The sequence below is a fragment of the Pimephales promelas genome, chromosome 20 (genome assembly GCF_988280905.1).
Source record: "Pimephales promelas chromosome 20, fPimPro1.hap1.1, whole genome shotgun sequence".
NCBI classification, from domain to species: Eukaryota; Metazoa; Chordata; class Actinopteri; order Cypriniformes; family Leuciscidae; genus Pimephales; species Pimephales promelas.
The window spans coordinates 16,659,758-16,676,884 of NC_142788.1; the positions used below are offsets into that span (position 1 = coordinate 16,659,758).

At 38.4% G+C, this 17,127-nt stretch overlaps 2 protein-coding genes across 2 annotated transcripts; both read right to left on the reverse strand.

Annotated features, from left to right (window-relative positions):
- Positions 1–5,892: 5,892 nt before the first annotated feature.
- On the reverse strand, positions 5,893–12,315 carry sephs3 (selenophosphate synthetase 3). The gene is made up of 8 exons (XM_039652416.2): positions 11,871–12,315; positions 11,089–11,192; positions 10,897–11,004; positions 10,549–10,703; positions 10,307–10,397; positions 10,080–10,179; positions 7,430–7,642; positions 5,893–6,936 (listed from the first exon to the last, which is right to left on the reverse strand). The coding sequence occupies exons 1-8, from the start codon at positions 12,172–12,174 to the stop codon at positions 6,662–6,664; spliced, it is 1,350 nt and encodes a 449-aa protein (XP_039508350.1). The 5' UTR covers positions 12,175–12,315; the 3' UTR covers positions 5,893–6,661.
- A 2,229-nt stretch (positions 12,316–14,544) lies between these two features.
- ssr4 (signal sequence receptor, delta) lies at positions 14,545–17,000 on the reverse strand. Its single transcript, XM_039653141.2, has 6 exons — positions 16,842–17,000; positions 16,455–16,573; positions 16,301–16,375; positions 15,578–15,667; positions 15,179–15,244; positions 14,545–15,018 (listed from the first exon to the last, which is right to left on the reverse strand). Exons 1-6 carry the CDS (start codon positions 16,891–16,893, stop codon positions 14,914–14,916), a joined length of 507 nt encoding a protein of 168 aa, XP_039509075.1. The 5' UTR covers positions 16,894–17,000; the 3' UTR covers positions 14,545–14,913.
- Positions 17,001–17,127: the final 127 nt, after the last annotated feature.

Here is a 17,127-nt window from a genome sequence, read left to right on the forward strand (position 1 = left end):
GCCTGGGGTCAAAAGTGATGACTGCATGTACCCGTCTCTTTCCTTTATGCAAAGAAACTTCACAAAAACACGACAGGCTATTTTTGCCTCTGCTGCATCACAGATGAGAAACTCATACTTTCTTCAGATGACTGTATAAGAAAAGCCACCTGTTTTAAGGGGAATTTCACCAGTTTAATTACAAGACACTACAATAGGCTATGTCTCTTAATCTGAAATCTCAGTTTGAGTGCTACTGCAAGACGCCTGATGTGATCATCACCATCAGATCCCACTTAAAAAGAAAAGATTAACTATAATGCAAAGCACATTCTTACATGCGCGTTAACCCATTAACTGGTTAATCAAGCATGTCTTAAAGGGTCACATGGGATAGGAAAGGGCAGCGACTGGATATATTCAGAATGGAACACTAGCTTACAACTTACACACTACACCGTTCATAGATTTGGGGAAAAAGATGAATCCTATTGACTGTTACACCACTCAGTCTTGATGTCTAGAAATGGAGATCTGAGAACAGCTGCAAAGGGTATTTTTGGAGATTGGCTGCAAAAATGCACTTACATCAGAGGCAGTCATTGTGGTTCATCTATGCAGATCCGTAGGGGCTCGTGCTCTCCATATAGAACCCACAAACGAATTGCTCACATACTACAGACATCAATGCTAATCAAACAGGTCATTTTGAATAATATGCAAATCTTTCAGTTATAAAAGTATACTTTGCTGACATAAAGAATCTTGCAAATAATGTTGAGTCATACAGCTCAGCATTTCGGACTGAACAGGTCATTTAAAATTTTGGAACTATTCATAAGAGTATAGCTTTATTATCATATCAGCTAGAGCCTGTACACTGAAACAAAGCAGTGTTCTGTGTCTGTGAATGTGTGTGTGTGTGTGTGTGTGTGGTGAACTCCTTTACAATACAGATAGCTTTGTGGATACGACGTGTGCTGTAAATGTCTATGATGTAGGAAAGAAAGACCTGCTGGAAGGACTTGCGTTCCTTGATGGTCCAATTCCCGATCCAGACAGCGATGCAGCTGCTCTGAATGCTCTCAACAGTCCCTCTGTAAAAAGTATTGAGGATGAGGGGGTGGGAGGGGGACTTTCTTCAGCCTTTGTAGAAAGTAGAGACGCTGCTGGATTTTCTTCGCTATGGATCTGCTATTGAGAGACCATGAGGGTCTCCGCAAAGTGGACACCAAGCAAAGAGAGCTTGTTACGTGCTCTCCTTAAGTCAACAACCATCTCTTTTATTCTGTCCACGTTGATTTTGCCCTAGCCCGTTAGCCGATGAGCTTCTTCTCTGTACGCCAACTCATGGTCTTTGCTGATGAGACCAGCTCCAATCAGGTACTGAGGAATAATTGTTTTGAATCATCTTCTTACATGCGTGTCCTTTTTGTCCAGGTGAGTGAAAGCTGGCTGGAGGGTGTGGTGTCGTCTGTTGAGCATTTGGGGCATTTATGGATTAGTTCACTTTTAAAAAAAACTTTTGCTGATAATTTACTCACCCCCATGTCATCCAAGATGTCCATGTCTTTCTTTCTTGAGTCGAAAAGAAATTAAGGTTTTTGATGAAAACATTCCAGCATTTCTCTATATATAATAGACTTCAGTGGGAACCAAACGGTTCATGGTCCAAAAGACACTTTCAGTACAAACTGCAAACTGTTCAAAGGGCTTTAAACGTTTCCAGACGATGAATAAGGGTATTATCTAGCGAAACGATCGCTCATTAAAAAAACCCAACAAAGTTTAAGTTTTATAAGCTCAGATGTTCGCCTTGCTCTGTACTGCGATGCACGTTCGTGACTCTCCTGTTCGAACTCGTTCATCAAAATGAATGAATCTTCTTCCGAGTCAATTTATTTGTTGAATGAACCAAATGACTCGGAAAAAGATTAATTCATTTTGATGAACGAGTTCGAAGAGGAGTCACGAACGTCTGTCACAGAAGAGAGCAAGGCGAACATATGAGCTTATAAAACTTAAACTTTACTATTTATTCCTTAAATGAGCGATCGTTTCGCTTGATAAGACACCTATTCACCATCTGGAATTGTTTAAAGCCCTTTGAACAGTTTGCAGTTTCTATTGAAAGTGTCTTTTGGACCTTGAACCGTTTGGTTCCCACTGAAGTGCATTATAGACCATTTCACAAGATGTAAACAACACTGGTCCAGAAGCACTTCCTGTTTCAGTTTGTAACTGTTTTCTTTATTTCACATGTAAAGAAAACATCCTAAAGATGCTTGTTTAACTTTTTGATTCAGTTTTAAATGTTCTGTTGGTTGTATTTCATCCCAGCTTTTATGTAGTGTTAAAAAAATGAAACAGGAAGTGCTTCTGGGCCAGTGTTGTTTACATCTTGTGAAATGGTCTATACGGAGAAAAATCCTGGAATGTCTTAATTTCTTTTCGACTGAAGAAAGAAAGATATGGACGTCTTGGATGACATGGGGGTGAGTAAATTATCAGCAAAAGTTTTCAAAAGTGAACTACTCCTTTAAGCAAACTGTAATCGGGTCCAGTGTAGGGGCAGAAAGATCTTGATTTGGATCATGACAAGCCTTTCGAAGCACTTCATGACGATGGGTGCGACTGGGACGGGCAGGTAGTCATTGAGGCTAAGTCCACTGTGGACTTACTCGGTACAGGCACGATGGTGGTGGCCTTGAGGCACTTTGGGAGGGAAATGATTGCATCCTGTTAATTATAAACTGCCAATTCACATTCACAACAAAATAAGATTTGTTTTGCTGTAGGACTGAAGATTTGGCAGCGAAAGCATAAACTCAACAGCAGGGAAGCTTTCAAAAAAAACACGCAATGCTCCGCTGTTCAAAGAGAACCAATGGACAGTGCAACAACTGGTCCAAGGTTTCTGCTGAACAGGTTTAGACCGGGCATCAGTGAACAGAAAATGAGTGGAATCAGAAGCTGTTAAAGGATTTCCTCAACGTGAAAAGACTCTGCACCAAAAAGGACATTATGTAAGAGAAAAGAGGGGTTGCAGAATGTGAGGGGGAAAAACTAAATATGTCCAGAGTGAGCGATTATGTATCTCTCCCTTTCCTAATCAAATCAAACCAGATGATAGCAGAAGAACTGGTAAACAAAATGTTTTAGGTCGATAAAAAGAGATGATTATCTTTAGTGGTCTAATTGCCGATTGGCAAGAAGAGAAGACAACGCCTAAAAGTGAAAGGACAGGGTAGAAATGGGAAGAACTCTGCCATCACAAATTTCCTAGTTTTCACATCGAGCTGATACACTTACTGAAGCATTGGAACAGTCTCTAATTATTCTGAGGGATGACAAATGGAAAAATAAGACATTTTTCTCTAAATGGATAATGTATTCTACAGCACTCTGCTTTTCTCTGCATGAACTTAAAGGAGTAGTTCACTTTAAAAAAAAAAAACTTTTTCTGATAATTTACTCACCCCCATGTCATCCAAGATGTCCATGTCTTTCTTTTTTTCAGGTGAAAAAAAATTCCTGGTTTTTGATGAAAACTTTCCAGGAATTCTCCATACTTTACCGGCAACCAAACGGTTCAAGTTCCAAAAGACAGTTTCAGTGCAAACTACAAACTGTTCAAAGGGCTTTAAAAGATTCCAGACGATAACAAGGGTCTTATCAAGCGAAACGATCGCTCATTTAAAAGAAAAAAAAACAAAATTTAAGTTTTATAAGCTCAAATGGTCGCCTTGCTGTGATCTGTGATGCACGTTCGTGACTCTCCTGTTCAAATCAAAATGAACGAATCTTTTCCCGAGTCAATGCATTCGGTGAATGAACCAAATGACACGAAAAAAGATTTGTTCATTTTGATGAACGAGTTCGAACAGGAAAGTCACAACATCACAGATCACAGCAAGGCGATTTGAACTTTTTTAAACAAGCGATCGTTTCTTTTGATAAGACCCTCATTCATCGTCTGGAATCGTTTAAAGACCTTTGAACAGTTTGTAGTTTGCACTGAAACTGTCTTTTGGAACTTGAACCGTTTGGTTCCCACTGAAGTCCATTATATGGAGAAAATCCTGGAATGTTTTCATCAAAAACCTTAATTTCTTTTCGACTTAAGAAAGAATGACATGGATATCTTGGATGACATGGGGTTGAGTAAATTATCAGCAAAAGTTCTTTTTAAAGTGAACAACTCTCTTTAACTTTAGACAGCAAATGCAATTTAAGATAGAAGCTAAGTGATGTTTATTTGCCACTAATGAAATTAGTATTTACTTTCCAGTCAAATGAAAACTCTCTTCATATTACCTCAAAGTTTCTGAAAGTCAAATGTTTCAACCTACATCTGCCTACTGGCAGAAGATGAAAAAAAAAATCTGTTTCTGATCATGCACATTTCTGACAACTGTTCCTTCGTTCTTTTTCAGTATCCCCTTGCTCAAAACAAATTCCAGTTGCCATATGCTTAAAAGTGCTTTGTTTATCAAATAATCAGCTGTCATTTGAGTTTAAAATGATGACAACTAAAGCAGAACGACATAATGTTGTTGAGACAAGCCAATACATAAAGCGAACAGAGCCAAGACTCCGTTGGCTGCCTCCATCTTACAGTTTTGCACTCTGCTGACACATTGTGGTGAACTACATACAACACAAGACAGTCAACAAAAGAGACCACGAAACAAGCTTCAATGAATAATAGAATCAGTTTAGAGAAATCACAAGTTTATTGAGTCACATTGGTTTAATGAATGAAAACTGCAATGACAAAACCAGTGCCAGTAGAATGAACATGGCAGTTCAGCCTATCCCTTCCTATCTAACATCAACCTCACCTGTCCCATGAGCTGGGGTTAAAGAGAGAGGCGTCATAAAGAGGACTGTGGACACTGCTGTTCTGTCCTAGCCATTCAAACAGCACAACTGGCATTCTGGGCTCACCCGCTGGACCAGAGAAAGCTGCTCAACCCTTTCTCAGATACAAGAGGGAGAACCAGACTACCTTATCTTCTGTTCAAAATCAACAGACTTGTTGAGAGAGAAGAAAAAGATCATCCATATGTCTCACCACAATCATTCATAATTAACTGCTGCCCCTAAAACCATGACGCATGTTTTCCATTTTAATATGAATGAAGAACCGGTCGAACCTACTTTAACTAGTGTAGGGTCACTCAATTCAGGAAAAAGACCCACAAGACAGAACATTATAACCTAATTTTACCAGACATAATTGAATGTTACAAGAATGTCCTATTAAAACGGATGGATGAATCAGACTGATTGGATACAAGATAAACACCACCTAAAAGCACTTGAAATTTGGATACATTTTTGACAAAATAAATATTGATTGTACCACTAAATATCTCAACTAATCCAACGTTTATGATTACTCAGGCCCCAGGATACATTGGTGTGATAGTGTTTCTTTGACACGTGTTTGTCAGATGGCTTAAAAAAAAACATGTCTGATTGTCATTAAGTGTATTTGCTATTCAAAGCATCCGATGGATCAAGAACTCATTGGAATGGTTTCTTAGTAAACTCAGCTTCATTTTAGTGTGAGGTCTCAAAGCCTCCACCCCTTCAAGTAGAAATAATTAAGTCTGGAATCTGGATATTATATAAATGCAATGGAAACATTAATTACTCACCCTTGTGTTGTTCTAAACCTGTATGCTGTTTTCAGAGGAACACAAAAGCAGAATTATCAGCCCTTTTTCTATACAACTACCATTACTTGCTAACTCAATCTCGAGTTAACAGGTCACAAATATTAACAAATTTTGTCTGTTCACTTTCTTAGTCAGAGAAAAAAGATCAAAGCATTCATACACTGACTTGAGAAACAAAAATAAGCTTTTGTCTTGTTTTCTGAAAAATGTATCAAAATTAAGCGAGTTAAATGAAAAACGACTCGGCCAACGGGGTAAGAAAACTACAAAAACCGGGTTATTTTTCTTATCCAATTGACATTTTTCTCTTGTTTTAAGTATAAAATCACTTCTTTTTGATACTTTTTCCATAAACAAGATTTTATGTCTTGCTTCTCAAGAAAATGTTTCTTAATTTAAGAATGATTTGACATTCATTCATACTGGAACATAAGACAAAATCACTTTTTGCAGTGGCCTCAAAAGACATTTTTGGCCTCAAAAGGATCGATTTCACTGTTTTTTATAGAAAAATATCTGCCTGAAAATCCTCCTTTTGTGTTCAACAAAAATACAATTATCAAATAGCAGCATACAGATTTAAAACAACATAAGGGTTAATAACTTAAGTTAGCTTTTATGGTTTGGGTGAACTATTCTTTTAAAGAATAGCTGTTAAACATTGAAGAAGAAAAAAAAAAACAGAGTGGAGGCGTGTGTGCGTGCGTGTGTGTGTGTTTGAAAGAATGAGTTGAAAAAAATACAATGAGTGATGAAAATACGTTAGCTTGTCCATTCCATCTCCCACCAGGTCAGTTAAAATATTTTTGGTCTGTTGCTCTCAACCCTTTGGTTGAACGGGGGGAAGGAATGGACAGCAAGAGCAACCATACACACTCTGTCCTTCACAAACACCATGCCTGTTATGAACACACACATTTAAATCGATCATCATAGTAAGGGTCGGGGTAAAGAATAATGATCGCTGAGAGACCCCCTGTGGCGTTGTGGAGTTGTTATGTCTGCTGAACCTGAGGAGGACTAGCATTATTGTTGCTCGCCTCCTGCGCGTTGACCACTGAGCCACGGTACGGGACCTCTATGATCCGAGGTTTGTCGATGATGCGGGCGCAGCGATTGCCCTTCTCCACGATGCCAATGATCCAAGCCTGTTGCCCATCGCCCACCCCTCCATCCTGCCCCACCACTCCCGACAAACCCACACGACTGGATTTCATCTCGGCGCAAAACCGGGCCGCCTGCTCCCGTGGCAAGCAGATCAACAGGCCACCTGAGAGAGGCAGGAAAAAGATTTTATCTACCCAAGAGCTTGTAGAAATCTCTACTGACCAGGATTGTTCATTTTCAGGAATTGATAAATTATTAATGTTAATACCGCAAAATAAACTTGTGGAGGACCTTGAATCCCATGTGTATTTATTTTTATTCAATTTAATTTGAACGATCGTAAATATCAATTTTGTTAGTCAACTGTATTTTAATATATTTTAGCTGTTTAGCAAGAATTTAATTCAATTACTGATTACAACACGTATAGAAAATAAAAGATACAAATCTTTGAACATAGTTTGGGATGAAGGGAGAACGACAGACTTAGAGCTTTTTGCTACAGTATTGGAAGCGAATACAATCTTTATTTACAAAGAAATTATCCAATGCTGATTATGTTAATCCCACTTTCAGTGTAATTGCAAAGTTTTGATATTTCCTAGCTCACTTTCAATGATTGCGTTTGCACAGTCGCACAGAGCTGTGACTCTTACCTGAGGTTTCAGAAGAGGTGCCCTGCAAAAGCCCAAATAGGTTTCCACCGGCTTTGCTGATTGCGGCCATTTTGGAGATAATGGGAAGGTTGTGAATGACAAAGGCAACGTCATTTCTCTGCTGCTGGGCGAGATTCCGTGCGTGACCTATGATCCCAAAGCCTGTGATGTCGGTGGCAGCATGTGCATTAAATTTGTGCATTAAAGCTGCAGCTGGAGAGAAGGAGAAAGAAAAAAAGAATTTAAAAACAATGTAAAACCTGATGAAATTACTTTATACACTACCGTTCAAAAGTTTAAGGTCAGTACAATTTATACACTACTGTTCAAAAGTTTGAAGGTCAGTACGATTTAGTGAGTTTGTTTTTAAAAGCTCATTAAGGGTGCATTTGCAGTAGTATTATGAAATATTATAACACTTTAAACTAACCGTTTTCTACTGTAATATATTTTAAAGTCCCCCTGTTTTCAAAAATTGTATTCCTTAAAACTCATCGTTGATCACCAAAATGTCATATTTAAAGTTTTTTCCTTGAAATTTGTTTTTACTCATGCCTTAAAGGGTTAGTTCACCCAAAAATGAAAATTCTGTCAGTATTTACTCACCCTCATGTTGTTCCAACCCCGTAAGACCTTCGTTCATCTTCGGAACACAAATTAAGATATTTAAGATATTAAGATCGCTCCTGCATACAGTCCATAGGCTTCTTGAGGGACTGGCTCTTGCTGTCCCCGAAAAGTCATTAAAGACATCGTTAAAATAGTCCAAGTGACTACAGGGGCTCAATCTTAAGTTTATCAAACGACGAGAACACTTTTGTGCGCAAAAAAACAACAAAAATAACGACTTTATTTCAACTATTCACTTCCTTCTCCATGAGCCTGTAAGTCAGTTAACGTAGTGTGATTGCGTAGAGCTACGTCACACGTAGGCTCACTATTGGCCGACGCTGGTCATGTGTGTGTGATGCGTGTGACGTACAATAACAGAAGCTTACGCTGTTAAACTAGTAACCTGACTCGCGCAGAGGGAGAAATAAACGAATAGTTGAAATAAAGTCGTTATTTTTGTTGTTTTTTTGCGCACAAAAGTGTTCTCGTCGTTTGATAAACTTAAGATTGAGCGCCTGTAGTCACTTGGACTATTTTAACGATGTCTTTAATGACTTTTCGAGGACAGCAAGGGCCAGTCCCTCAAGAAGCCTATGGACTAGTATGCAGGAGCGATCTTAATATCTTAAATATCTTAATTTGTGTTCCGAAGATGAACGAAGGTCTTACGGGGTTGGAACAACATGAGGGTGAGTAAATACTGACAGAATTTTCATTTTTGGGTGAACTAACCCTTTAAAATTGCTTGAATGTAACTACAGTACATTCTTGCTTCATGTAGTATATGCAAATGACCCCCGTGTCAACTCACTCCTATATCACGTCACATTGGTGATGCGTTTTAATATGTATCGCTCTCTACAATGGCGGACACATAACATTTTTTTGACAACAAATCCCTATTGTGGGTATCAGTTTATTATTTTTTTTGTATGCAACAGTGGTTGGAGCTATCCAGCGTATATGTTTTGTTTTTGACAAGTTGATCTTGTCTGGTGCCTGAATGATTTTGAAACCAAACCCAGCCTAATTGAAAACCCATACCGGTTTGGTAAAGCCACCGTTCCAACCTTGGCTGAAAAAACGAAGATTGAAACATGACTGAACACACAACTGCCTTATTCTGTGTAAGCCGCCACATTATCTCACAGAAGGGTGCTCAGCTGTCGTTAAGAAAGTGTAAAAGCATGTTATCAAATGATGTCTTTTGTTGGACATGGTTCATAAATGCTTCTCATGTTAGGAAAGATGTTTGACACGTGTTGCTTTTTTAAATTCACGTAAGTGAAAGTAAGTGACCCAAACTCACAGTGCTTTCAGATGGGGCAGCGTATACAGAGCCGTACACCAATGGCGAGCTGCGCATAAAAACAATAAATCGCAGCCTTTGCAATTTCAAAATTACGATAAGCCAAATCTATTTAAGTGCGGCTACATGTAAATTGTGATGAATCATGCAGCCCTAATTTAAACCAATTTTAAATCATTCATTCAAATGAATTAAATATTTTAAATAGACTGCAGAAATGAATTTTTTCAGAGACATCCAAACAAAATAACAAAATAAAGAGGTTATTTATAGGAGAACCATAATAAATATTTGAAGAAAAAAAAATGTGATCATATATTCATTCAGAATCATTACGCCAGTCTTCAGAGTCACATGATCCTTCAGAAATCATTCTAATATGCTGATTAAGTGCTCAAGAAACATTTCTTCTTCATTTCAACAAATGTTGAAAATACAGCTTAATACGTTTTTGGAAACTGTAATCTTACTGAACTCAAATTGTTGAATGGTAGTGTATATGCCTAGAGAGATCTTGTAGTAATTAAATTAAGCAACAAATGAAAAATAAATGCATCTTTCTTTATTAGTACTGCAAAAGATATTAATATTTTCCTCGTCATTTGAAAGTATGCATATAGGCCATTTGATCTAGTAAAACCAGAGTTGAAAACTAGGAGGTGTGTGTAATGAATATTGGCCCCATTGTTAAAAATAATCCATGCTAATAATGCTTATGCAATGACATACCAGTGCGATTGAGTGTGGCCATGTTGAGCATAGCCTCCTGATAAGCTTGCTCCACCTCCTCCTTGGAAATCACCAACTTTATCTTGTTCCATTTCTCAGGCTGAAGAAATTAAGCATAAAGGTAAAAGAGATGCAGAGAGAAATGAGATGGGGTTGTCATCTCTTCGTAACTTAAAGGAGAAAGAACAGCACAAGCAATCATTTCAAAGATGAAAATGTATACTCACTATATCCAGCCACTGATGGGCATTCACTGCTACTTGAGTTCCCAAAGGTTTAGTGAGAACCAACACATCTCCAGGTACAGCACTTTCAGGCCTGCATATATACACACAGACATATGTGTGTCAGACAATGAATATTTCCTTTTGAAATTGTGGTAAATGTTTGTTTAGGAAAAACTAGATCATTCCAAAACAAGTGTTCAGATAGTCCTTTGATTCATGAGAAACCAGTCAAAAACACTCACATGATGAAATCGTTGGGCTGGCACACAACAGAGGCCACGCCCCCGACGATGATCCAGGGATTGATGACTGTTTGTCCCCCGGTTACTGAAGTCCCGCCCTCCTCCGCCGCATCACGGAAGCCCTTCATCATTAAAGGCATCACAATCTCTCTCTCCTGAGATAACATCACAGTACAAACAACATAAGCCATTTCACAATCAGCTTTCTGACTTTGCAAAAACATCATGCAAAAATGTAGTAAACATTCTAACCAAGTCCATTTTATACTGAAAATTACATTTTTGCATTAGCTTTAAAAAGTAAAACCAAAAAATATACAACAGCAAGAAGCAGAGAGTCTAGCGCACCTTCTCATTCATCTTCTGACTGACGCTGAGAAGCATAAGCATGTTGTCACACTCTGTGATGCCCATAGCGTACAGATCACTCAGCACATTTGCACAGGCAATTCGTCCCTGTAAAAGAATGGACACGAGTTGGACATTTTTTTTGTGAGGTGCATGGTAACTTTTGCGAAACTTTAATAAGATTCCACTCACCATCATGTAAGGATCCTCCACTAAAGGATAGAAGAAATCTGTGGTTTGGACCAGGGAGAGACCCCCGTGCCTCAGAGGGATCACACATGAGTCCATTCCAATACCTGCAGTCAAGAACAGTGAAATTATTTTTCACTCACAGTAAAATCATTTGCAAAGTGCATTCATGTTTATAGAAGCTAATCATTTACTATGGGGACTTAAAACTTCATAAAAAAAAGCATTCAGTTTGCAATGGTAAGAAGCATTTTTGCAGAATTAATTGTGATCTAATTTTCTGTGGTAAGCATTGACTTGCAGCCCAAGTCCATAGTTCACATCTCTTCCACATTATTGCAATATGCTTCCCAGTAGTATTTAATTAACAGGACAGTCAAAGGTTAAACAAAGAGTTTTACTAACCCAGACATTATATGATCTTATGTATGCAATACGTTACAGCAAAAACCATCTTAATAAATAAGCATTTCTTTGCAAAACCGGTTGATTAACTATCAAACTGACATTGTCAGTTTGATAGTTAATCAACCGGTTTAGCAAATGATTATTTATTTATATCAGTTTGAAAGCAATGAACATGCTATTTGGCTATTTAAGTTACTTACGTTTCGCCCTATCACAGGCAAAACCTCGCTTAACTTCAAAAGCTCTTACTAGTACCAACAAACTTTGGTTTCTGGGTCTAATTGCTATTTTGGTAACCGATTCTTTGGAAAGATTCGATTCAAAAGAACGAAACATTGCTCGCTTTTTGACAGGTCAGCGCGAGGCTCATACTTTACCTAGTCGAGGACCCTGGGGAACTGAAACAAGTTGCCCGAAATCAGCGGTCTCGTCTCCAACACCCGTCCCCGAGCCGCCGTCCTCTCCGGGCGGGCGGTCAGGCTCTAGTCCCTGCAGGAGTTTGAGCAGAGTCTCCTGCGGGACTTTACACCCTCATCCTTTCATATCGGAAAAGGCCGTGAGTCGGAAGCCGCGATCTAGGCCGTGCTCCTCCGGTTGCAGCGCCTGGTATCCCGCCGGGTAAAAGGCTCCATACCCTCCCGCTCCGCCGGAGTCCACTGACTGTGGCTCGGAAACTGACATGGCTATGCTGAGTTGTATTTATTACTCATTCAGGTGGTGAACACGGCGAAGTGAGAGGAAACGTGAGTCGCCTCAAAGAAACTGAGAGCGTGCTTTATTCTACACGCTTGGTCTTTAGAAACGAGTATGGACGCGGCGCGCTTGCGGACTGAACCAACTATTCCTGCAGAGGGGAGCATTGTTATCACTTAATGGCACAAGTAAGATAATTCGTCGCTGACAGACAAATTATTAGTAGAATATACTTAACATAAGAAAGAAAGAGTAGGAAAACCAATCTTGCACCAAACTGAACTATCGCTAGCATATTTTTCATTCAACTGGTCACACTTTCACCCACCTCAGAAATAAACGTCACATAGGCATAGTCAGCTATCTTGTTGAGCTCCGCCTATGCAAATGTATTATGGACAGTCCCTTATGTACTCGAAGCTGCTAATCATGGCCTTGTTTCGTTTGCTTCCTCAAAAAAATTAAATAAAAATACTGCAAATAGGTAGTGAATATATACATGTGACGTGAGAACAGTGAGAACGGCGCCTTGCAAAAGTATTCATACCCCTACTTTTTCACATTTTGTTGTTGCTGCTGCCTTATTTTAAAGTACTTTAAATTACTATTATTTCACACCAATCTAAACTCCATACACCATAATGACAAAGCAAAAAAACAGATTTGTGACAATGTTTTATTACAAAAGGAAAAACTGAAATAAGTAAATTGCATAAGTATTTGAACCCTTAACTCCATACTTAGTTGAAGCCCCTTACAGACTCAAGTCTTTTTGGGTATGATGATGTGACAAACTTTACTACCTAACTTTACTAGGCCTATCTGACAAACTTTAATATCTGCATTTGGCAATATTGTGCCATTCTTCAGATCCTCTCAAGCTCTGTCAGGTTGGATGGGGACCGTCAATGGACAGCCATTTTCAGGGTTTCTCCTGAGATGTTCGATTGCGCTCAAGCTCTAGGCTGAGCACTCAAATACATTCACAGAGTTGTCCATAAGCCACTCTTGCATTGCCTTAGCTATGCTTAGGGTCATTGTCCTTTTGGAAGGTGAACCTTCTTCCATGTTTGAGGTTCTGAGTGCTCCGGATTGGTTTTAATTAAGGCTGTCTCTATATTTTGCTGTGTTAAGCTTATCTTCCTCCCTGACGAGTTCCCCAGCCCCTGCAAAACATCCCCACAGTACGATGCAGCTACCACCACCACCACACTTGTTTGGATATTGAGCATGTGATGAACAGTGCCTCATTTCCTCCAGACATGATGCTTGAAACTGAGGTTCATCCCAGAGAATATTATTTCTCACAGTCTGAGGTGGCCGGGGAAACTGACGCATATCTATCTATAACTGCAGATAAAGTAAAACCGTAAATCTTCTCTCGAGTCCTAATCATAGTCTAAGTACGGTACATGTTCACAATAAAAGTTTAAGTAAATAAAAGAATGATTTAAACTATGTTTTACTCCTGATATAAACAGTTACATTAAATATGCCATTCTCATTAATGGAGTTAAATGAACTGAAATCATTACTGAGAAGTTACAGGATTTTCTATATTCAAAAAACATAAATATTTTTAGTGATGCGATGCTTTTGGACACTTTTCATGTGGTATGCTTTTTTAATGTTTTAACTACAGAGATAATTGCTTATGATTGTCTGAGAAAGTATTTTTGTGGAAAAAAAATGCACAACAAAGGCCCATCTGTTTCCATTAAAATATAAATCGATTAAAAATACTTTTGGAGAGTGGAAAAGATTGAGAAAAAACTTTCTCTGAAATGTATACTATTTGATTTATTTATTCAAAAACAAGGCAAGGATAGGCTACTAAATGATTTTATTAATGTAATTAATTAAACATGTTATGTGGATGAATAATCATATGCAAATGATATGCAGATGAGGATATGCATAGCAAAACTAGGCATTATAAGCTCCATTTATGGTTATTTTAGGGAGGAGAAGCATGTGTGGACAATCTTATGCAGACTGGGATTTATAAAGTGAATTCTGCACAGCTTTAACTGAGGCTCTACAGTGATCAGTCGGACACATTAAAGAGCCACAAAGCAGTATTTATAGTTTATATTTCCTGCACTAAAAACACAAAATTTTATCAGTAAGGGGAAATTAGTTATTTTCACCTATTTTAGAGCAATTTGATTCTTCAGGGTTGAAACGTAAAGTCAGTCAAAGCAATGTCAAGGAATCTGAGGAAGAAGTGTGCGTCCTGAGTGTGTGATTGTCTGCCGGGGCTCGGAGCGCTTCTCTGCATTTATTGATATCTCAATATTAATAAATGAGGTTAACTAAACAAGCTCTTCATCAAAAATTAAATGACTCAAGAAAACGTACAGAAAAGATGTTTATTCCCATATTCAATGAATTTCATTGATATTTGGGACATTTCAACATACAGAACTGGACTATGATGATGAGTCACAGATAAATCACCTCAGTTTTTGACCTTTTGAGGTTTAATAATGACAGCATCGACAAAAAAATTAAGTCTTAAATTCTTGTCTGTTAAAAAAAAAGAAGGAAAAAAACACCACTTCAGCTGTTGATCATACCGATACTTTCACTTAAGCTCTACAAAAAAACAATCTCTTGTTTCAGCCAAGGTATCCATGGCTATAAACTCTGCACATTAAAATGGCAGGAGGAATGCCAGAAGACCAGTTTGAAAAGTATGGCGGAAAATGGACTTTTCTTTTCTTCTCAAGCTTGGATAGCACTTTTGGTGCTGTAGGCCAGGTAGTAGACCAAAATGCCAATCAGGGCAGCCAAGATCTCTGTGGACACCCAGGGACCACTCCATGCACCCTGCAATTCATGTATAGATATATTGGTAAATAAACAAATAGAGAGACAAATCATAGAAAGTAAACTATTAGCAAAATGGACCTGTGTGGGGGTATATTCTTGTTAATGCAAGTTTATAGATAGTTAGCTGTTGTCAATGAAGATTAGTATGCATACTCACCCTGTGATCCACATTGACAGAGAACAAAGGCTTGATAGAATCAACATCTTCATTATTTCTCTGAGCCTGAAAGCATTACAAATTCTCATCAGCACCATTGAACACACAGTCTCATCAAGTGTGTTAAATGTTAACATTGTCATTTACTCTGCCTCATGTTGTTTCAAACTGTGGAATTTACTTTCTTTAGCAGAACAGAAGATATTTTGAAGAATGCTGGTGGTCCCCTATGACGTCCATTGTATGAACAAAAAAAAAGACATCCTTCAAAATCTTTTAATGTTCCGCAGAAGAAAAATTCATTCAGATTTGAAATGACATGAAGATAAGTAAATGACAGAAGTTTCATTAATTATGTGATCTACACTTAAATCAATCATTCCTTGTAATTTCACCAACCTTTCTTAGAGTGCTGTAAGACTCCTCGTCAAAGAATTTGACCTGATATGTGCCAGAGCTGGCCTGCTTATGAGGAACACTCCATGAGACCTGGACAAAGATAAATGGAACAGTTGGTTACATATGTAGAGGGGTCATACATGTAACAGATTCATTAATAGACCTTAAAGTTATAACACTGTCATTCATCTTTGAAAAACAAATGGAGATATTTTTTATTATATGAGAGATTTCTGTCCATCTACTGAAAGTCTATTTACCTAAAACCCGACCCTTCGAAAAAGTTCATAAATATGAAATCCATATGCATCGAATGGTTTAATCCAAGTATTTCAAAGAGACAGGATTGCTTTATATGATGAACAGATTTAATTTAGCATTTATTCATATATAATCGGCAAAAATACATTGAGCTCTCAAACATGGTAAACGTAAGCGCATGAGAACCAATGAGGTTCATTCTTGTGTTATGCAGCATGTTTGAGCTTCAGCAAGAACTAATGAGGTTCATTCTTGTGAATCAGGAAAGTATGGTTGAGCTTCTATTTAGAATAGAGTGCTTCAACTACGTTTGCTGATAAACATTTAGGTGTGAATAAAAGCCGAAATTAAAAAATCATATAAGAAAAAATCATCAAATTAGGGTTTTTGAATGACATGAGGCTGAGTAATGAGTACAGAGTTTTAGGTTGAACTATGCCTATAAAACCCATGTAACTATACCTGATATTTGCCAACATCTTGGCCTCTGGTCACAGGAAACTGTTTTCCATTGACATCTGCATAGAGGGCAACACTCTAAAAACAAAACAAGCTGGTCAGTCCACTTTTCTGTACCAATGACCCGTGCATTTAAGTAACTGTAAAGTCCACTCACCTGAGCTCCGTTTGCACACGCCAGACTCAGTTCAACGATGAACACAGTCTCAGAAGAGATGAGTGCGTCTGTAGTCGTGTATGAAGACGGAGAAATGACTGGGTCTGTGCAAGTCTCAGCTGAGGAGAGAAAACACCGGTCACACAACGTTATAGCCTTAATGAATAACAAGCTTCATGTCAAGTTTAGTCACTGAATGAATTCAAGTAAACGCCAGTTTAATAATGGATTGATGTCATAAAAGGGAATCAGTTCGATGTAACGTCAAGTTAGCTCGCAACATCTTAGCCTCTTTGATCGATAAGCGAATACACGACAGATTGAAAGCTGAGAATGAATGGTGATGTATATCTAACATTAATTGAAGAAATGGCAAAGTAACGTTACCTGCACATAAGCTCAGACATAAAGCCAAAATAGCTGGTATAACTCGCATCATGTTGAATGAATCCACCTCTACTCGCTCAAATCTAGGAAAGACAGCAACACCAGCAGCGTCCACCCAATGAGACACAGACAGACACGTCACCTCAAAGAAAGAATGACGTGTATGATAGAGAGCGCGCCCTCTGGTGAAAGCCGCCGGTACTGCAGGTATTTGTCTAGAACAGTGGCTCGCACCGTAGCTCAAAACCCACAACCAGGGGGCATTAGCAAGACACTAACGTCCAAA

Bases quoted from the DNA above. Each gene is read 5' to 3' on its own strand.
- ssr4 (XM_039653141.2), bottom strand. From the start codon at position 16,893: ATGATGCGAGTTATACCAGCTATTTTGGCTTTATGTCTGAGCTTATGT. The intron at 16,376-16,454 runs GTGAGTGGACTT...TTTTGTTTTTAG, and splicing joins CGTGTGCAAACGGAGCTCAG to AGTGTTGCCCTCTATGCAGA. The intron at 15,245-15,577 runs GTTGGTGAAATT...TAATGCTTTCAG, and splicing joins CTTACAGCACTCTAAGAAAG to GCTCAGAGAAATAATGAAGA.